This window comes from Sus scrofa, chromosome 3, assembly GCF_000003025.6.
Source record: "Sus scrofa isolate TJ Tabasco breed Duroc chromosome 3, Sscrofa11.1, whole genome shotgun sequence".
Taxonomy (NCBI): Eukaryota; Metazoa; Chordata; class Mammalia; order Artiodactyla; family Suidae; genus Sus; species Sus scrofa.
In genome coordinates, this window is record NC_010445.4 from 56368276 (window position 1) to 56391024 (window position 22749).

At 39.2% G+C, this 22749-nt stretch overlaps 1 protein-coding gene across 11 annotated transcripts in view; it reads left to right on the forward strand.

The window, feature by feature from the left end:
- The window catches only part of TMEM131 (transmembrane protein 131), a 193138-nt gene that overhangs the window by 91146 nt on the left and 79243 nt on the right, over positions 1-22749 (forward strand). For all 11 annotated transcript variants that reach the window (XM_021087244.1, XM_021087245.1, XM_021087246.1 and 8 more), the window contains one exon: positions 9648-9771. In XM_021087244.1, coding sequence (XP_020942903.1) covers positions 9648-9771 — 124 coding nt within the window. The remainder of the gene's footprint in view (positions 1-9647; positions 9772-22749) is intronic.

A 22749-nucleotide genomic window follows, 5' to 3' on the forward strand; every position in this document is an offset into this window, starting at 1 on the left:
ACTCCAGGTTGCATTCAGTTGCCAACCAAGGGCTCTAAGATGGTTTTTCCAGCATTTTAGCAAGAATGCATCTCTAGATCCTTGGCTGCTTTCTAACCATCCCCACCCCCACCCCTGGCCTGACTCCTCTCACTACCAGGGACATCCCTACCACCCTCCAAGAATGTCTTTGACAGTGAATTGATCAAATTAACTTTCTTCAGAAATACTCTTTCTTGGAGTTCCTAAGTGGCTCAGTGGATTAGGAATCCAACTGCAGCAGCTCAGGTCTCTGCAGAGGCACAGGTTCTATCCCTGGCCCAGCACAGTTGGTTAAAGGATCTCTTGCTGCTGCAGCTACAGCTCAGATTCATTCCCTAGCCCGGAAACTTCCATATGCTGTGGGTGCAGCCATATTTTAAAAAAAACAGAGAGGAGTTCCCATCGTGGCGCAGTGGTTAACAAATCCGACTAGGAACTATGAGGTTATAGGTTCGATCCCTGCCCTTGCTCAGTGGGTTAAGGATCCAGCGTTGCCGTGAGCTGTGGGGTAGGTTACAGATGCCACTCAGATCCCGAGTTGCTGTGGCTCTGGCTTAGGCCGGCAGCTACAGCTCCAATTAGACCCCTAGCCTGGGAACCTCCATATGCCGCAGGAGCAGCCCTAGAAAAAGACAAAAAGACAAAAAAAGAAAAAGAGAGAAAGAGACAGACTTTCTTTGTTTTCATCCATTTTGTTTACATTTATTCTTTAATCCTACCTTTCCCCCCTTTCCTCTCCCTCCTTCCCCATCCCCCCCCTCCCCAGTGAGATGGGCCTGACCACCCCCTTTACTTACCCTCCCCCTAGGGATTTATGAGGCGCTGTTAAATATTTTTCTGTTTCTATAACAACTCCTTTTTTCACACGTTGGTACAGACTTAAAAGATGCTTTGGGTAGAAACTTGTTTTACTGATTTCTTTGGCTTATATAATTATTAAGTGCAGAAAATCTTGGTTTTAAATCTAAAGTTTAAAATGGAGACCTTAATAGCCTTTTAAAAAGTGGAAATCGAATAGACTTGCTAAAAATGGAGGTCTTTATTGTCACGTTAAAGTCAATTCATGAGAAGCATTTCTCCCTCATCACTATTTGGTATTCCAGGAAAATCAAGTAGGCCCTCTTTTCTAAAGGGATGTTTGGTTCTTTTTCGCTTTTTCCAATTTCTGACTGTTCAACCGACACCCAGCTTAGCCTTCTATCTAAAATGAGTTTGAGGAGGTGTTCAGATTTTGTGGTAATTGAGTGGCACACAGTACTGCGTGTTGATTTGTTTGGCCCAACTTCCTGCCAGAAGTTGTGTTTAATAGACTGCTGTGTCACTGTCATTCATAGAGTTTGTCTGAGGGCGGCTGCCCAGCTCTTTCTTCATCTATTTCATGGCATTGCATTGTCATCTTTCTGTGGCTAGAAAAAGTGCCACTGACCACAGAATTGCAGTTTACTTTCCGAGCTAGTGTCTGATTCATGAGTGCTTCTTCCTAATTCTTTTGAGCCTCAGACTCTTGTAAAATATGGACAGTTAGTCAGTAGCTCTGCTCTGACAGCGCAGAGAACAGCTGTGTATTTCAGCTTGGTTTATCTATAAATAATTCACACTAACCCCCTTGGCCCTACTTCTGTCTTTGGAGCAGCTGATCCTGGAAACAAACAGAACCAGCACTAGCAGGCATTTGAAAATCTTTGTTTTATTTTTAAATCTTACCTGTCTAGCCAGGCAGTCCCACATGATGTTTGTGACAGGCGGAGTTCTAAGATGGCCCCCAGGCTCCTGGTTCTAAGATGCACATACACCCTCTCCCAATTGTGTTCAAACTCTAATCTAGATGTTGCCGTAAAGAATTTTGAAAATGTAATTAAGGTCCCAAGTCAGTTAACCTTTAAGATAGGGAAATATCTTAAATCTGATTTAAGATTTAAGGCACCTGACCCAATCACAAATCTGGCTGTAGCAGTCAGAGACAGAAATGTTGGAGGTTCAAAGCAAACCAGGTATTTGGTGCAGGGGAGTTTCTTTGTGTTAGTTTTGGAAATGGAGGGGGCCACATGGCAACAGACGGAGAGCAACCCGAGCAAGCTTAGAAGAGGACCTTGAATTTGGATGGGTGAGACCCTGAGCAGGTAGACCAGTCATGCTATGCCGGATCTCTGCCCTATGGAATTATAAGATGATACGTGAGTGTCACTTTAACCCTCTAGATTTGTGGTCTCTTTGTTATGCAGCAGAGAATACTGGTACACTGCTTATCTATTTACAGGTAAACCTGTTAGAACTTGACCATAGTTTTCAACTGTTTTGTGTGACTTCTCTCCTCAGTCTGCTGCTTTGTCAAGGGAACAGAAGAGAGGGAGAGGCAGGGGAAGCTGTTTATATGAGGTCTGTAAGCTGGTCTGCTCAAAGAGAGCTCCCTCTGCTTCCTCTGCCTGCCCAGAACTGCAGGCAGCCTGCTCTGTGTGCACATGTGCAACTGGAATAGCCTGCTGACACTCTTTCTGCTGTTCTTCTTAATCTAGATCTCTTTGAACATGAATAGATGACCCTTCTCCTCTGAGCAAGGGCTCCTGTCTGGAGGGTGTGGTTCATGGCCTTTCCTCTTTGATCCTTAGCAGAAAGGGCAAGGCCAGCCTCAGCGTTTGCAAACCAAGCATTCTAATTCACTTCTGCTTCCAGGCTTCTAGAACCTTGTCTTGATTCCTTTCCCCAGAGTCCTTGTCTATAGCAGGCCATCTTCAGTGCTTCTTCAAGTTTCCCCTAGGGTTACCTGTCTAATACCTTGTCTTCTTTTATCTAAACTGAGATTGATTATACTGAGGTTGCAGGAAGGAAAACATTAGAGCAAATTCATAGAGAGGAGAAAGACTGGTTGCCAGGTAGCCCACAGGACATTTGAATTGGAAAAGCATATTGGTTGAAAAAAGCACTTAATCGGTGAACTTCCAGGATGTAAGGAGGACATTTTAATTTCTGTGTATTGTTATTCTACTTATATGTGTATGTAAAGCTTGAGGAAGAAGAGTTTTACCTTTCATATTGTCACTGTAAAGCTTCTCCCTGCAGCATCATGGCCATAGTATGAAGTCTCAGCTGGATCTGTACCTGCTTCCCTAATTATTTCATGGTCCTATGACCCTACCCGAGATCATTGAGCCTCTTGGTTTAAGAGGTTTAATTCCTGAGAAAGTCTCTACCAGAGCCAAGAGGAATTCCACCCACTGGGGGATCTGGGTTTGAGAAGCTTCTCAGGGCACTCAGCTTCCTGCTTCCTAACCCTAAATGTGCAGTTGCAGACCTTTCTCTGGATGCAGACCTTTCTCTGGTCCCTTCCTCAGTTCCCAAGCCCACCTTTGGTTTTTTATGTTTTTTTTTTCCTCCTTGGTGAACTTTAAGCCACAGAAAGATTTTGGACCTGGTGATGGCTGGGATGTAAACCATGGAACAATTTGGACCAGGCTTTTTCTTCACTACAAAGCAGGAACTTCTTCTCTAGGATCCCATGTCTCAGGGCAGTCTGGGTAGAGCTTCATAGTGACCACTAATCCAGCAGAATCACCTGCTTTCACTTAAGAAACTTTCAGGGAGTTCATCTTCTCTACATCCTTCCCAGGAGCTGGTAGCATCTATAGCAGTGAGCTCTCAGAAAGGGGGGATAGTCTTGATTTAAACCTTAGAGACACCAGAAGACATTTAATCTTGACAGCAACAGAACTTCATGTCAGCGTTATAAAGCAATCCTCAAATGGTGTGTAAAATAAAAAGGAGCACAAAGCATTATCAGAACCTTTAAAATGTGTTAAATGTTTATAAAAGACGATGGAGAGGTCTTAATTATGTCATCTCTGGACCTTATGCATATGAACCTGACTTTTTTGGGTAGTATGGAAAGAAGATATTGTTACCCCTTCTAGAAAAGACAAAATGTGTTTTAGAATGGATAAACAACAAGGTGCTCTTTATAGCACAGGGAACTATATGGGATAGACCATGATGGAAAAGAATATTTAAAAGAATGTGTATATGTGTATAACTGAGTCACTTTGCTGTACAGCAGAAATTGGCACAACATTTAAATCACTATAATTTTTTTTTTTTTTTTTTTTTTTTTGTCTTTTTGCCATTTCTTGGGCTGCTCCCGCAGCCTATGGAGGTTCCCAGGCTAGGGGTCTAATCGGAGCTGTAGCTGCCAGCCTACGCCAGAGCCACAGCAGCTCGGGATCCGAGCCGCATCTGCGACCTACACCACAGCTCACGGCAATGCCGGATCGTTAACCCACTGAGCAAGGGCAGGGATCGAACCTGCAACCTCATGGTTCCTAGTCGGATTCGTTAACCACTGAGCCATGACGGGAACTCCCAAATCACTATAATTTAAAAAAATAAATAAAAATTTTAAATAACGTGAGATTCAACTATAGATGAAGATGCAGAAGAAATGAAGAAAGTGGTGATGAGTTACATTTTGATGTTGATTAAGGTGGTACAGACTATGAGAATCAAGTGAAATAATGTGACTGTGCTCAGTGTCAGGTTGAGTGCATGTAATTCTGACCAGCTTTAGCCTTGGAGGGTTTTACCCCCAGAAGAAGTCCTAACAAGGAATTTAGACAAAACCCTAAGGAAACAAACTATAAAACTTTTACTTGGACAATAAAATGAACTTTGAGTTTATTTATCATAAAATTCAATTATAGCACTTCCACCTTGAGTTCTCTAATATTTTGGTTGGATAACATTTGTTTAAGTACTTTTCAAATTGAATTATTGAGGGATTGTGTCACAACATACGGGGCTTACTGTTTGAGAAAACAGGATTCAGCATTGATGGTTATATAAGAATCAACTGTAAAAACAAGGTAGCATTGTTGTAATCCTGGCTCAGATATAGGTCTTCGGCAAATACCTTTCGATTCATAGACTTCACCTAAACAACTTATATGGCAAAGCCGTCTTGACTGACATGGTCACTCTAAAGCAAAAGAAAAAAATAAAGGCTCTGAATGCTTTATTCCACTTTAATATGATAATGTTTAACAATTATGGACTAGCATTAACTTTCCGGAGTATTTCCAGGTTGGTTGATTTATTTAGCCCACAAATTGGATTTGCCTCATTATATCCTGATGATTAGATTTCAGGCTAAACATTTTTGTCAAGAACATTGCGTAGATAATGTTGTATATTTCCCATTATATTCAGGTAATGTCCATATTTCTAATTATTGTTGATGCTAGAAAAAAAATGTAAACTCAAGTAAGCAGAATGACAGAAATAATAGACTAAAATGGAAGCAAGTGAAATATAGGATAAAAAACAATAGAGAAAAATCAACAAAAGCAGAGGCTGGTTCTTTGAAAAGAATAGCAAAATTGGTAAACCCTTAGCTACTCTGGTGAAGCATCGAAGGGAATAAAATTCACATTACTAAAATCAGGTATGAGACAGGTGACATTATTGTCAACCTTACAGAAATAAAAAGGATTATCAGAGAATATGATGAATAACTGTATGCTAACAAATTCATTAACTTAGTTGAAATGGACATATCCCTGAAAAGACACTAATTATCAAAAATGCCTTAAGTAGAAAATTCAAGTAGACGTACAAGTTTGAATTAGTAATCAAAAAACTTCCCAGAAAGCAAACTGAGACACAGAAAGCTTTATTGTTGAATTATATCAAACATTCAGAGAAGAATTGCTGTCAGTCCTTCACAAACTCTTCCAAACAATAGAAGGAAGAATGACATTTCCCAGCTCAGTCTATTAGGCCTGTATTGCCCCAATACCAAACCCAGACAGAGACACAGGAATATTACAGACCAATATCCCTTACGAATGTAGATGTAAAAATCCCCCACAGAACACTAACAAATGAAATCAGCAACATGTAGAAAGGATCATACACTATGACCAAGTGGCATTTGTCCCAAGAATGCAAGGTTAGTTTAAACATCTGAAAAATCAATTAACATAATATACTATGTTAATAGAATAAAGGAAAACAACATATGATCACATCAGTAAACACCAAAAAAAGCATTTGAAAAGAATACCCTTTCATGACAATAAAAGTTGATAAAACTAGCAGTAGGAGATAATTTTCTGATAAAGAACATCTGTGGAAGTCTCACAGCTGACATCATAGTTAGTGGTGAAAGACTGCAGAATTTTCCCCTACATCAAGAACAAGACAAGCATGTCCACTCTTGCTGCTTCAGTTCAACATTATGGTACAGGTCTGACCAAGGCAATTAGGCAAGAAAAACAGAAGGCATGCAGATTGGAAAGCAAGAAGAGTAAACCATCTCAATTTTTCAGATGTTATATTCTTGTACATACAAAATCCCAAGCCATCCACCTAAAAAAAAAAGAAAGAAAGAAAGAAGAAATGAGTTCAGTGAGATATATTACAGGATATAAGATAGAAAAATAAAGTATCTGTCTTCTACACTAGCAGTGAACAATCTTAAAATTAAGACAATTCCATTTACCATATCATTAAAATGATAACTTAGGTACAAATTTAACAAAAGTTGTATACTAAAAATGACAAACCGTTGTCAAAAGAAACGAAAGAACTAAATAAATAGAAGCCATCCCATGTTCAAAACTCAGAAGACACAAATGAGAATGGCTCTATGCCCTAAATTGATCTATGGATTCAACACAATCCCCATCAAAATCTCTGCTGACGTTTTTGCGGAAATCGGCAAGCTGATCTTAAAACTCATATGAAAGTAAAAGGGATCCAGAATAGCCAGTCTTTTGAAAGTTTGAAGACCCCCAGTATCAGAAGCCTTGTACAAAGTTTTAGTAGTCAAGACCCTGTAATACTGCCATATAGAGAAATGGAAAAAAAATTTAGATTCCAGAAATAGAACTTTACATTTATTGTAGATTGTTTTTGACATGGGTGCCAAAACAATTAAATGAAGAAAGAATAATCTTTGCAACAAATGCCCCTAAGACAACTGGATATTTGGGTGGAAAGCATTGAGTCCCTACGTCACACAATTAATTTTGAACAAAAATTAATTCAAAGGATATCATAGAACTAAATGTAGATGTAGCAAAGCTAAACTATAAAACCTTTAGTGGAAACACTAGAATATATTTCCATTTTGCAGTAATTTATGCAGTGGTTTCTTAGATATGGCTCCAGAAGCACAAGCAACAAAAAATAAAATACGCAAATTGGATTATATAAAAATTAAAAAACTTTGCTGCTGCAAATGATAGCATCAAGAAAATGAAGACAACCCATAGTATGGGAGAAGATATTTGCAAATATCTCCTAAGAGACTTATAGCCACAATATATAAAGAACTCTTGCAACTCCTTAAATTTTACTTTGTGTTCATTTGTTTATGGCCACATCTGTGGCATATGGAAGTTCCCGGATAGGGATTGAATTGGAGCTGCAGCTGCCGGCCAACAGCCCCAGCCCCACCCATGCCGGATCCAAGCTGCATCTGCGACCTGCACTACAGCTTGTGGCGATGCTTGATCACAGACACACACAGGCACACACACACCCCTGCCCTATGTTCCCATCACAAAGAGAGACCCAGTTAAACACAAACTCACAAACTATTGACCGCCCTATGTCCCCACCACTGACAATTCTTAGAAGCATCTGGATGAGTTTTCCTAAATTGAATCTAAGAGCTGTAGGGCTTTGGAGGACCAGAGAAAGGAGTTAGAGTGGTGTGAGCTCTAGGACAGCTGATCGCCAGCTCCTCACCCCTGTGAGCCATTCTGCTGTCTGGGTTGAAACCGGAGGCTTGGACTGTATGTACAAAGGCAAACAGGGAAGGGAATCGGATGAGAAGAGTCATTCCTGGCCTCTCATTGTTGGTTTAGGTTAGTTTTTGTCCCTCACTTTTCCCCAGCTGCCAGTTTAGGCAGCCTTCTCTTCCCCCCAAGGTTTGGTTTGTTTGTTTGTTTGTTTGCTGGTTTTGATTAATCCTTGGAATCAGTACCCCTCCCTAACTTCTAAATTTTTCTAGCATTTTTGTTTGTGGATGTGGAGGAAGGCGGGGCGGAGGGGGGAAGGGGTGTCAGGGAGAACCAGTAGCATGTACTAACCAATTCATCATTTTTAAAGGAACCCCTAGCCCCGGTTTGTTTTTCAACTAGGTGAAAGTTCCCAGCTGTTTTCTCTTTTATCAGTATTCCCACATTATAAGCTACAGGTGATAAAAACCAGTTCTGTCTCTGTATCTTCAACCACCTAGAATCAGAGGAAAGGGAGGAAGGACATTGGTAATAGTGTGGGGGTCATGCACGTGGAACCAGCCTGACTCCACGTCAGGGTGGAAACAGAGAGAGTCAATTGTTTAGACCAGCGATGCCAGACTAAGGAGGACCTCCATAACCACTGTGCTCACGGGTGCAGACAGGGCCAGGCAAGCTTGCTGAGCACTCTTCCCACATGCCTGGTGCTGCACTAGATAATGTGAGGAATACACGGTGTGTGCATAGTGTAACCTTTGTCATCAAAGTGCTGATAATCTTCTTGAGGAAATAAGACAGCTCCCAATTAAGTAAGTAGAGAGCTATGAAAAAATGTAATTTATGTGCAGAATTCTCTTAAGCTTTAGAAGTTAGAAAGCATGTAGAAATAGGATTAGAAACCTAAGTACTTAAAGGACTCCTTACTGAGGAGGTTTCACTTTTAAAACAAACTATAACATGGATGCCAGGAGGAACATTATTGCAATGAATCTGTGGGTGTTGGACCTTGAGGGGGTGCTTTATATTGTTCTTTTGGAAGGGGGCAGTTTGATACAGTGGGTTAAAACAGGGACTAGAGCCAAATGACCTGGATTCAAAGTTAGGTTCCAAGTATGACCTAAGGGAAATTCATTAAGGTTTCTGTGCCTCAGTAGCCTCTATAAATTGAGGCTAGTTATAGCCCCTAACAGAAAGTAGTTCTGCTCACATGACTGCCACTAAATTTCTCCTCCTAAATTGAAAAATATCTCTCTGTGGAATTTGGGGAGAGAGGGACATGATTCAGAATTAGGAGTTCCCGTCGTGGTGCAGTGGTTAACGAATCCGACTAGGAACCATGAGGTTGCGGGTTCGGTCCCTGCCCTTGCTCAGTGGGTTAACGATCTGGCGTTGCCGTGAGCTGTGGTGTAGGTTGCAGCTCGGATCGCGAGTTGCTGTGGCTCTGGCGTAGGCCAGTGGCTACAGCTCCGATTCGACCCCTAGCCTGGGAACCTCCATATGCCGCAGAAGCGGCCCAAAGAAATAGCAACAAACAAACAAACAAAAAAAAAACAATTAATAGAGAGGCAGGTGTACAGAAATAAAGTGATCTGACCATTTTGCTCCTGCCTGCTTTCTCACTAGGTTGTAACCTCATCCAGGTGGAGATGTCTCTCCTTCCATCCCAGCACCTGGTTCAGTGTGTGGCATACAACTGGCCCGCAGTAATTTTATTTGTTTGAATGGCTAAATACATGTTTATGTGTAAATATAAACCAACTTAATAGTTTCATATGTTTGGGCGTGTATTTGTCTAATAATTTTAACATTTAATTTTTCCAATGACTGGAAATAGACTCAACAACTAGAAAGTGTCTTGAAGTATTTGTGACAGTTTTCTTTTTGTTTTTACAGACCAGTTGGAATGCCAAAAATGGAAAAAGTTTACTTACATAATCCTAGTTCTGAAGAAACTATTACTTTAGTATCAATATCTGCTACAACATCACATTTTCATGCGTCATTTTTTCAAAATAGGGTAAGTTTCTCTGCCATATTTGATTTTTCTTGAGTTTGAAATTGAAGTGTCTAGCTTTTTTTGGTGTATAATTTTACTTTGCTTTAATTGAAGTCTGGTTTGAATGTTTCATATTTGTTCTGGACTTTGTCCCATTTCCTAATAAGAATGATCACTTCTAACCTTCAAAACACATTGTTTTTCTTAACATGAAACAGCCTAACAAAAATCAACTTTGAAACTTATGCACTCTGAAAAATGTAGCCTTCATATATTCAGTTGGTTTTCTTTTCCTTTCTAATAATAGGTAATTCCTCAGCGTTGTGTTAGTTTTCTATTGCTGCATAATAAATCCCCACAAGTATGGTGGCTTAAAACAACACAACACTCACTTGCTAGCACATGGCTAAGTCACAAGTCCAGTGGGTGCTTTGCTCTGGGTAGCATAGGGCTATAATTAAGATGTCAGTTGGGCCGAGTCCATGACTGGAGACGCAGGAAATCCACTCCCAAACTCATTCAAGTTGTTGGCAGAATTCCGTTCCTTGTGGTTGTGGAACGGAGGTCTCTGTTTCATTGCTGGTTGTTGGCCGGAGACCTCTCTCAGTTTCTTGAGGCACTCACACTCCCCATCACCATCTTCCAACCAGCGAGGTATGTCCTGTCTTCCTCATGCTTCAGAAATCTTTAGCTTCCTCTTCCACCAACAACGGAGAAAATTCTGCTTTAGTCATGTCGTTGAGTCCGAACCTTCTGAGTAGTCTCTTTTCTCATTAACTCAGGGTCAGCTGACTAATAGTTAATTACATCTGCAAAATCCCTTTTATCAAGCAGTGTAAATTACAGGTGTGGCATCTCCTCATATCACAGTCTCAGAAATTAGGAAATTTGGGGTCCTATTTAGGGTTCTACCTACAAGTAGTCTTTAAAATTTGACTTATAATCTTTTTTTTTTTTTGTCTTTCTGCCATTTTCTTGGGCCACTCCTGCGGCATATGGAAGTTCCCAGGCTAGGGGTCTAATCTAATCCGAGCTGTAGCCACTAGCCTATGCCAGAGCCACAGCTACATGGGATCCAAGCCACGTTTGCAACCTACACCACAGTTCACAGCAACACCGGATCCTTAACCCACTGAGCAAGTCCAGGGATCAAACCCTCAACCTCATGGTTCCTAGTCAGATTCGTTAACCACTGAGCCACGACGGGAACTCCTGACTTATAATCATTTTTTTCTTTCTTGGCCACGCCTATGGCGTGTGAAATTTCCCAGGTCAGAGATGACACCCACACCATAGCAGTGACCTAGGCCACCTGAGTGACATTGCTGGATCCTTAACCCACTGCACCATAAGGAAACTCCTACTTAAAATTGTTTTTGTAGATAGTATATAAATTTGTTATTGTAAAAAACTGATCTAACAAAAAAAATGATCTTCATAAATTTTGATTTTGAGAGAATATGTTAAGCTTTAACATATAGGTTCCCAAAATAATTAGCTAAATAGCAAATGTCAGAGGGAAGTAAATGGAACCTAAAATTTCATCTTCCCATGATTTTCACTGACTCCTTTGAAGAGATATGACTGAATAATTAGGAAGGAACTTTTTTTAAGTACATAAATTTATGTCAATTATTTAGATTTTTACACTTCTCCTTTCTAAATTCCTTTTTCATCATGTTAATAGCAAGTTCTAGTGTAAAAAATGACATGTAATTTTGGCTTTTTTGAATTTTAAAGTTTTTTGTGAAGAAAGAATGGTTAAGTCAGCATATCTTGACAAAATTCTGATTTTTTTGTCACACTCTTGGAAACATCCCTTTTCTAAAACCTTTCTAAAAACAAGTTTCCCTGGAGTTATTCTTTATTTTACCTAAGAGATATTTTCATAATTTTTATAAATGTGCTGATGGTCTCAATAAGAGTCCCAAGGCTAGGACAGACCTGTGTGTATTCATCGAGTCCAGTACCCTTATTATACAAATGAAGAGCTGAACCCTGAGGCCTTGCCCATGGTCAGGCCATTAGTGAAAAGAACCAAAGTGAGGGTCTATGTGTGCTATTGGCCTGCCCAGGGGGGTGTATCACATTACAATCACATTAAGCCACAATGTGGGTCATGTACATTCCAATCTGTGTATAGAGACACCCTATATAAATGGAATCACCCAATTATCAGGCATTGCCAAAGTGTAGAGACTTGGGTTAAAAGGCGAAGTAGTGAAGTGAAAATGGAAACAGTTTAAAAGTAGTTCAGTTCACAACTACAATACAGATTTTATTTTCAACTTGTTAATTTACAGTGCTAATTCAAGCAGTGTTTTGATTTTTCTAAACATTGAGCTTCACCCTTGTTAAAAGCCAGGGTTTTGACTTTTTATAATGTTCCTATAACAATACCAAGCAGACCAAGAGTTGCAAATAGATTTTTACGAGGACCAGGTAGACAATGCAAATTAGAGAAGCAGGCCAGGTGGAGTGAGGGGTGACCTGGAGAGCACATGGCCCATCCAGAGGGACCAGCCCCCACTCGTTTCCAGCCAGTGGTGGCCACAGGGGAATGTAAGCTCATACACAGTTCTTCTCATTTTCCAAGAAGAATCAGAAATAGGAATTTTTAATGATAATCTCAATTTTTATAGATTAAAAATGAATTTGACTTTAGAAAGACAGTATGGACCAAACAAAACAAGCTAAAGACCACCAGTTTGATGTTTCTCAACTAAACTCTCCCAGGGACTTATTTCTACAAATGAATTTATGCAGAGAATAGTTTTTCAGAAAATTCTTCAAGTTAAGCCACTATGTGTTTTCTACTGTCAGGAGATGGAATTAAACAACAAAAATAATCTGTACCCTTCAAAATCTACATTTAAGTAATTTAGATTTAGTTTTATAGAAGTTAGCCAGAATCTGTGCTATCTTGAGTGTTTTTTTCTTCTTCTTGCATTTCATCTTTATCCCTTACAGTAAGGTATTAACTCCAGAAGTTCAAGAAGTGGAGAGGAGAGATGGAATTAACTCTTAAGAGAAGAAATAACCTCATTTCCCCTCCACTTAATTGTATGCCTATGACTAGAGCCTTTGGGGAAAAATGAAAAAAGAGTTTCTCATGTCCAGAAGAGCAAAACCATTCTATATGTTTTATCCTAACTCTGATTGCCTTGTCATCTTTTAGAGTTCCTGGTCAGATCATATTTCTGAGAATAAAACATTTTTTGTAACTCATTCAAGTTTTTGACTCATTTAACCAATGTCAGATCTACATTAACCAGTAGGAAATGCAAAAGAGAATAGTTACTGTTTAAAAAGGCTGGGTTTTTACATAACTATATTTCAGAACACACGCAAATAATCCCCCTTACTAACATTTTGATTTTAAGACCACCTGGAAATCAAGAAGAATAAGGGTAAAGAGGAATGTGGTTGTGTGACAATTTATTTTTCTATATATAACTTATTATTTATAATTGTCTGCTAATTAACTATAATTACCTAATTAATTATAATTAAAATTATGTAATATTAAGGTTACGGTTTAGACCGAATCATCATTATGCCTGTATTGCATATTGGCCATAAAATATGTAATATATGATTTATAACAAAGAATAGAGATCTTAATACTCCATAATAGATTCTGACTGCCATAAATGAGTGGCTTAGAGACAAATTTCAAGCAAACAAAAATTATTTTTTCCTTGATTGTGTATAATCTTTTGTTTAACTTTTCTGGTAAACTGAAGATTAACTAGGATCAACTCTGTTTCAATATATGACTAAAATTAAAGTGTTTTAACCTATTTATTTTAGTATGCTTAAAATAATAACCAGTGTCTTTTCATGGGATGAAGGTCATTAATGAATTTTTTTAATGAGGGGATAAAACTATATTTGCCATCCAAGACCCCTGCATCCAATCCCCACCTGCCCTGAGTATTGATGGTTATTTTTATAATTATGCATAGAGACGTGGACTTTATTTATTCTATTTCAGGTTAAGTTCTGATATCCATACATATTATTGGGAATTGAACAAATGTGATAAAGCAGCAGTATGGAATATTACTGTACAAGTAATAAAAAGAATGAATTAGATCTATATCTATTGATATGGAAGAATAAGATAAGTATGTTAATATGTAAGAAAAGCACATTCTAGAATAGAATATGATGCCATTTATAAAAAGTAGGAAATCTTTATATATTTAGAAATATTAATGAGAACCAGAATAAGATACAGATAGACACACCAGGTTAACTGGATAAGCTAAGAGGGATGAGAATGGAGGAGGGTTGGTAGTATTAACTTGCTCTTCACACATCTTCACACTACATCACTAAGTAAAATAAGTACTTACTGGAGTTTGTCTTTTTCTAGTTCCTTGAGGTATAAAGTTAGATTGTTTACTTGTGATCTTTCCATTTTCTTAATATATGTGTTTATTGCTGTAGACTTCCTTCTCAGAACTGCTTCCACATCATTCCATAGGTTTTGGTGTGTTTTGTTTCCTTTTTTTTTTTTTTTTTTTTTTTGTCTTTTTGCGTTTTCTAGGACCACTCCTGCAGCACATGGAGGTTCCCAGGCTAGGGGTCCAATCAGAGCTACAGCTGCTGGCCTACACCACAGCCACAGCGATGCAGGATCTGAGCCGGGTCTGCGACCTACACCACAGTTCACAGCAACACCAGATCCTTAACCCAATGAGCAAGGCCAGGGATTGAACCCACAACCTCATGGTTCCTAGTCGGATTCATTAACCACTGAGCCACAACAGGAATTCCTGTTTCCATTTTCATTTGTCCAATATATATTTTTTAAATTTATTCTTTCATTTCTTCTTTGACTCATTGCTTGTTCCAAAGAATGTTGTTTAATTTCCACATCATTGTAGATTTTCCAGCTTTCTTCTTGTTGATTTCTAGTGTAATACCATTGTGGTCTGAAAAGATATTTAATATGATTTCCAGCTTATTAAATTTGCTAAGACTTGTTTTGTGTACTATAATATCTGTCCTAGAGAATGTTCCATATGCACTTGAGAAGAATATGTATTTTCAGTTGTTGGATGGAATAACAAATATTTATTATTTGTTAGGTCCATTTGGTCTAATGAATGGTTCAAGTCCAGTGTTCCCATGCTGGTTTTCTGTGTGGATAAATCTATCCATTGCTGAAAGTGCAGTATCAGAGTCCTTTACTATTACTGTATTCTTGTCTGTTTTTCCCTTCAGACCTGTTGATGTTTGTCAATATATTTAGGTTCTCAAATGTACGTGTGTACTTATTTATAGTTACTGCATCTTCTTGATGAATTGACCCCCTTTATCATTATATAATGATCTTCTTTGTCTCTTAAAATCATTTTTTACTTAAGGCCTACTTGTCTGACATGAGTATCCCACTTTCGTTTGGTTTCCACTTGCATTGAATATTTTTTCTATACCTTTACTTTGAGCCTGTGTGTGTTCTTAAATCTGAAGTGACTCTTATAGGCAGCATATAGCTGGGTCTTGTTTTTTTATTCAGCCAGCCCCTCTGTGACTTTGACTGGTGAATTCAGTCCATTTACATTTAGAGTTGTTATTGATATGTAAGGACGTACCAGTGCCACCTCATTAATGGCTTTCTGTTTGTCCTATATTTCCATTGTTTCTTTTCCCTTTTTTTTTCTACCTACCTTTGTAAGTTGGTGATTTTTCATGGTGTTATGCTGTATCCCCATTCTTTACCTTCTGTGAATCTCCTCTAGCTTTTGCTTTTTGGCACCATGAGGCTTACACAAAACAGCTTATAGATAAAACAGTCTATTTTAAGTAGACAGTAACTTAATTTTAACGTCGTGTAGAGGTTTAACCCTTTCACTCCCTCCCTTTAATATGTTTTGGTGTCATTCTTTTTATATTGTTTATTCATTAACAAATTATAGTAGCTATAATTATTTTGAATAATCTTCACTTAAATTTTATACTATAGTTAAATGGTTAACACATTCTAAGTTTTCTATGTCTAACTGTACATTTTCCTTTCCTAGTGTGTTGTGTACTTTCATATGTTTGCATTTTGCTGACTAGCATGTTTTGATTTCAGCTTGAAGAACTCCTTTAAGCATTTATTGTAAGGCAGGTCTAGGAGCGGTGAAATCCCTTAGTTTTTGTTTATCTGGAAAAGTCTCCTTCATATCTGAAATATAACTTTGCTTGCTGAGTAGGGTGTTCTTGGCTGCCAGTTTTATTTTCAACACTGGATTTGTCACATTCTTCCCTTGCCTGTAGGGTTTCTCCTGAGAAATTGCTAATCACCTAATGGGTTTCCTTTGTATGTTACAATTTTTTTCCCCTGACTGCTTTTTGGATTCTCCCTTCATTTCTAACTTTTGACAGGTCTATTATAATGTGTCTTAGAGAAAGCCTTTTTTTGTTGTTGTTGTTTTGTTTTGGTCTTTTAGGCCGCACCCGCGGCATATGGAAGTTTCCAGGCTAGGGTTTCAAGTGGAACTCTAGCCACCGGCCTATGCCAGAGCCACAGCAATGCAGGATCAGAGCCACATCTGCAACCTACACCACAGCTCACGCAACGCCAGATCCTTACCCCACTGAGCGAGGCCAGGGATCGAACCCAGGTCCTCATGGATGCTAGTTGGGTTCACTGACTGCTGAGCCACGACAGGAACTCTGAGAAGTCCTTTTTGCATTGAGATAATAGGGTGATCTGTTAGCTTCATGAACTTGGATGTCCAGGTCTCTCCCTGGGTTGAGGAAGTTCTCAGCCATTATTTCTTTAAATAAATTTTCTGTGCCCTTCTGACTTCTCCTTCTGGAATTCTGTTTATTCTAATGTTTTTCTCATGAAATTCCATAGATCACATGGGCTTTCTTCACTCTTTTTCATTCTTTTTTTCTTTGTTCTGCTCTTCTGGGCTGATTCACTGTTCCTACCTCTAGCTCAATTATGCTGTTTTCATTGTCTCTAATCTGCTGCAGATAATCTCTATTGCATTTTTCATTTCATTCATTGAAATCTTTAGCTCTAGAATTTCTGTTTGGTTCTTTTTTTATGATTTCTTTCTCTCTGGTAAATAACTCATCTTGATCTTTTGTTTTTTTTTGTTTTTTTTTTTTGAGATTTTGTTGAGTTTTCTTATAGCTCACTGAGTTTATTCAAAACAACTATTTTGAAACCTTTATCACCTAGACCACAAAATTCACCTGTAACTTTGATGGTTGTTGCAGAATCACTGTTCTTTTGCTAATGATACATTTCTTTGATTTTTCACATTCCTTGTAAATTTGTGTCTCTGCTTTCACATTCAAAGTGGCAGCCACCTCCTTAAATCTAGTTACCTTCAGATGGGGTTACTATTCATTGGTGTGGCATAATAGGGCTCTTCAGAAGGTGGTGGTGCTACAGCTCAAGTTTGTGCTTTCTCCCTTGGCCCACATATCCTGGCATGTTTTACTGATAGCAGCCCATTTACTGGACTTGCTCTCACTCACTGCTGCATTTGGGAGTGCAGACAGGGATCTAGCCACAGAATCTGGGGAGGTGTGGATTCAGCACTTAGGGCATTGGGTGTGCCTGCAGACCCAGAGGTTGATCCTCCAGTGAGGTACGCCAGGGGCTTCTGGGTGAACTTCCCTGCTGAAGTCCTGAGCACAGTTGGCAGGAACTACCTACCTTTAATGCCCTTTGATATTTTTATCTGCCTCTTTCCTGATCTCCTGCCTCCATCACTAATGGAAGTCCAACCTTAATGCTCTGGGTGCTATTGGAGAGAAACAGGTTTCCCAACCACATCCTGCACAACTAGAATAGTTGAGCACTCACTACTCTGGGAGAGGTCACCCCCTCCTGATAGTTCAGCCCCATCAGTGTTGCCTTAGCTTAGGGGCCAGTGGGGTAGTTGGTCCTGGGAAAATTCCTCTTACTATCTTCACTGCAACAAAATTCTTCTTTTTCTCTCCAGTGGCATGCTGGGATATATCCTTGGGAAAGGTAGAATTCTGCAAATTATCTCTTGTCCATTGGTATCTGCCCAGGTCAACACTCTCCAGGCTTTTTCCCAGCTGCAGTGAGAGGGGTTGGGGTAGGTTCATTGGTTTGGCAGCCTGTGTGGAAGTCTTTCTGCCTATTTCCAGGTGTATAGGTAAACAAGACAACTAATTTCCAGATCCCCAGGTATGTGATGCTGGATCCTACAAGTCCCGCAGAGGCACTTCTGATTGTGGATGGTTATCTAATCCATTGTTTTAAAAGGGGGACAAAAAGGAGGACTATCTTATACTGCCATGATGCTGACATCACTCATTCCTCCAGTTTTAAATAGGATGGTCAGAGTAGACTTCATTCGCAGGTGACATTTGAGCAGACTTGAAGGAGATGAGGGAGAAGACTATGTGGAGGGAAGTGGAATATATGGAAGAAGAAATTCCAGACAGAGTGTACAGGGCTTAGGCAACACAAAGTCTCCAACGTGAAAGCATGACTAGGGTGCAAAGAGAACAGTGTGGCTAGACCAGAGTTAGCAAGGGTGAGAGCAGAAGTAAAAGGGAGGAGGGGGGAACAGACTGTCAAGGGCCTCCTACACTCTGATAAGGTTTTGGGCTCTTAATCCACCACAGATTTTGAGCAGAGGAGTGAATGACAGTGTATGTTTTAGAACACAGTTTATCAGAAGTAGTGAAGAAGGGCAAGAGGAAACTCAGAGATGCCAGTTACCTTGGCTTTGGCAGGGCTCCAGGGCCAGAAGATGATCACTCTGAGCAGTGAAGAAGTAAAGAAAGCTCTTGGATTTGGGATATATTTTGGCAATACCAACAGGATTGCCTCTTATGGGTTGAGAGAAAGAAGAGTCAAGAATGACTCCAGAGTTCTTGTCCTGAGCAACTAGGAGGACAGAGTTGCCATCAGCAGAGATGGAGAAGGCTAAGGGTTGGGCATGTTGCAGGTGTGCGATCATTAGGTCGATTTTGTACCTATTAGATGTGACATCTCCTAGATGTCCAGGTGGAAGTGCCAAGTAGGCAATTGGTATTTAAGTTTGGTGTGGAAGGGAAAGGACCAGACTAGAAATAGAAGTTTAGGAGTCACTGGTAAAGATAAGCCAAGGACCTGGGTGACATCACCAAGGGAGCACAGCGTCAGGACTGATCTGTGGGACAAAGAAGAGACCTGACTGCAGGTAATTCTAAACTAAAGCTAGCACACTTTATGTTACCTTCATTACTTTTTCACACAGCCTTCTGATTTTTTGTAAGCAAACTAATTTTATTTAGAAAGTATGTAGCAGTCAGGGGAAAAGGATGAATTGTAACAAATCTTTTTTTTTTTTTTTTTTTTTTTTTTTGCTCTTTTTACCTTTTCTAGGTCCGCTCCCGTGGCATATGGAGGTTCCCAGGCTAGGGGGTCTAATCAGAGCTGTAGCCACCGGCCTAGGCCATAGCCACAGCCACAGCCACGCCAGATCCAAGCCATGCCTGCAACCTACACCACAGCTCACGGCAATGCTGGATCCTTAACCCGCTGAGCGAGACCAGGGATCGAACCTGCAACCTCATGGTTCCTAGTCAGATTTGTTAGCCACTGAGCCACGACAGGAACTCCAAATTGTAACAAATCTGATTAATTCTTATGGAAAGATTATATTCCTGAGCCTGAGTTTACAGTTCTGTTTCATCACCGTTTTGTTACATCCTTAAGTGTCATTTGAAACTAGGTCGTCCCTGTTATTTTTTTTTAAAGGAAATATTCTATGTGTCTCTCTCAGCATCTTCTTTAAGTACTCAAGACTTTAAGTAGTAAAAAGTGGATTAGATGTTGGGAACTATCAAAGAGAATCTGTACTCTCATATCCAAGCTCTTTTTTCCCCCCCAGAGTGTAAATGACATCACGAAGGAAAGCCTCATCTTCCACAGGAATTAAGCAGTGAAATCAGTCATGTTTATGGTTTCTTTAATAATTAAAATATTTAAAGATGAACTAATAAAACTAATTCATTTTGAAATTAGGAGACATTTAGAACTACAGAAGTTAAATGATATGCCAAGATCATACAATTTCTCAGTGGCAAAACCGGAAACTCCAGTCTCCTAATGTCAGCTAGTTCCCCTAAGACTAGATGTCCAAAAACATGCAAAACTATAGGCCAACAAATTTGACAACCTAGAAGAAATGGACAACTTTCTATAGACTTACAGCCTGCCAAAACTGAATCAAGAAGAAATAGATCAACTGAACACACCAATCACTAGAAATGAAATTGAATATGTAATAAAAACACTCCCTACAAACAAAAGTCCAGGACCAGATGGCTTCACAGGCAAATTCTACCAAACATACAAAGAAGAACCTATACCTATCCTTCTTAAACTTTTCCAAAAGTTTGAAGAAGGAACAGTCCCAAAGACATTCTGAGAAGCCACCATAACCCTAATACCAAAACCAGACAAAGATACTACCAAAAAAAGAAAATTATAGGCCAGTATCTTTGATGAATATAGAGGCAGAAATTCTCAACAAAATTTTAGCCAACTGAATCCTACAACATATAAAAAAGATCATACATCACAACCAAATGGGATTCATCCCAGGTTCACAAAGATGGTATAACATATGCAAATCAATCAACATCATATACCACATTAAGAGAAAAGTCAAAAACCACATGATCATCTCAATAGATGCAGAAAAAGCATTTAACAAAGTCCAACATCCATTCGTGATAAAAACTCTTACTAACACAGGTATAGAAGGAACATACCTTAACATAATAAAAGCCATTTATGACAAAACCATGGCAAATATAATACTCAATGGAGAAAAGCTGAAAGCACTCCCATTAAAATCTGTTAAAATCTGGAACAAGACAAGGTTGCCCATCTCACCACTTTTATTCAACATAGTATTGGAAGTCCTAGCCACAGCAATCAGACAAACAAAAGGAATAGAAGGTATCCAAATTGGAAGAGAAGAGGTAAAATTGTCACTCTATGCAGATGATATGATACTACTGTACATAGAAAACCCCAAGGACTCCCCACAAAAACTACTGGAACTGATCAACAAATTCAGCAAAGTAGCAGGATACAAGATTAACATTCAGAAATTGGTTGCATTTCTGTATATTAACAATGAAATATTAGAAAAGGAATACAAAAATACAACACCCTTTAAAATCACACCCCCCAAAATTAAATACCTAGGAATAAACCTGACCAAGGAGGTGAAAGACATACGCTGAGAACTATGGAACATTAATCAAGGAAATTCAAGAAGATTCAAAGAAATGAAAAGATATTTATTCCATGCTTCTGGATTGGGAGAGTTAATACCGCTAAAATGCCCATACTACCCAAAGCAATCTACAGAATCAGTACAATCCCCATCAAATTACCCATGACATTTTTCACAGAACTAGAACAAAAAAATCCAAAAATTTATGTAGAACCATAAAAGACCCAGAATTGCCAAAGCAATCCTGAGGAACAAAAACCAAGCAGGAGGCATAACTCTTCCAGACTTCAGGCAATATTACAGAACCACAGTCATCAAGACAGTGTGGTACTGGTATCAAAACAGCATATAAACCAATGGAACAGAATAGAGGATCCATAAATAAACCCAGAGACCTATAGTCAGTTAATCTTCAACAAAGGAGGCAAGAATATAAAATGGGAAAAAGAAAGTCTTTTCAGGAAGTGGTACTGGGAGAACTGGACAGCCACGTGTAAATCAATGAAACTGGAACACACCCTCACACCATGCACAAAATGGCTTAAAGATTTAAATGTAAGACAAGACACCATCAAACTCCTAGAAGAGAATATAGGCAAAACATTCTCTGATATCAACCTTATGAATGTTTTCTCAGGTCAGTCTCCCAAAGCAACAGAAATAAAAGCAAAAATAAACCAATGGGACCTAATCAAACTGACGAGATTTTGCACAGTGAAGGAAACCATTAAAAAAAAAAAAAAAAGAGGAGTTCCCGTCGTGGCGCAGTGGTTAACGAATCCGACTAGGAACCATGAGGTTGCGGGTTCGGTTCCTGCCCTTGCTCAGTGGGTTAACGATCCGGCGTTGCCGTGAGCTGTGGTGTAGGTTGCAGATGCGGCTCGGATCCCGAGTTGCTGTGGCTCTGGCGTAGGCCGGTGGCTACAGCTCCAATTCGACCCCTAGCCTGGGAACCTCCATATGCCGCGGAAGTGGCCCAAGAAATAGCAACAACAACAACAAGACAAAAAAAAAAAAAAAAAAAAGACAACTTATAGAATGGGAGAAAATAGTTTCAAACGATATATCTGACAAGGGCTTAATCTTTAAAATATACAAACAACTTATACACCTTAACAGCAAAAATACCAACCACCCAATTGGAAAATGGGCAAAAGACCTGAATAGACATTTCTCCAAAGAAGATATACAGATGGCTGACAAGCAAATGAAAAAATGCTCAGCATCACTGATCATTAGAGAAATGCAAATTAAAACTACTGTGAGGTACCACCTCACACCTGTCAGAATGGCCATCATTAACAAGTCAAAAAATAAATGCTGGAGAGGGTGTAGAGAAATGAGAAACCTCCTGCACTGTGGGAATGTAAATTTGTACAATCACTATGGAAAACAGTATGGATGTACCTCAGAAAACTAAATATAGAACTGCCATATGACCCAGCTATCCCACTCTTGGGCATATATCTGGAAAAAGGTTTCATTGAAAAAGATACATGCACCCCTATGTTCATTGCAGCACTATTCACAATAGCCAAGACACAGAAACAACCTAAATGTCCATGGACGGATGAATGGATTAAGATGTGGTATATATACACCATGGAATACTACTCAGCCACAAAAAAAGCACAAAATAATGGCATTTGCAGCAACATGGGTGGAACTAGAGACTCTCTTACTCAGTGAAGTAACTCAGATAAATACCGTAAGATACCACTTATATCTGGAATCTTAATATACGGTACAAATGAACATTTCCACA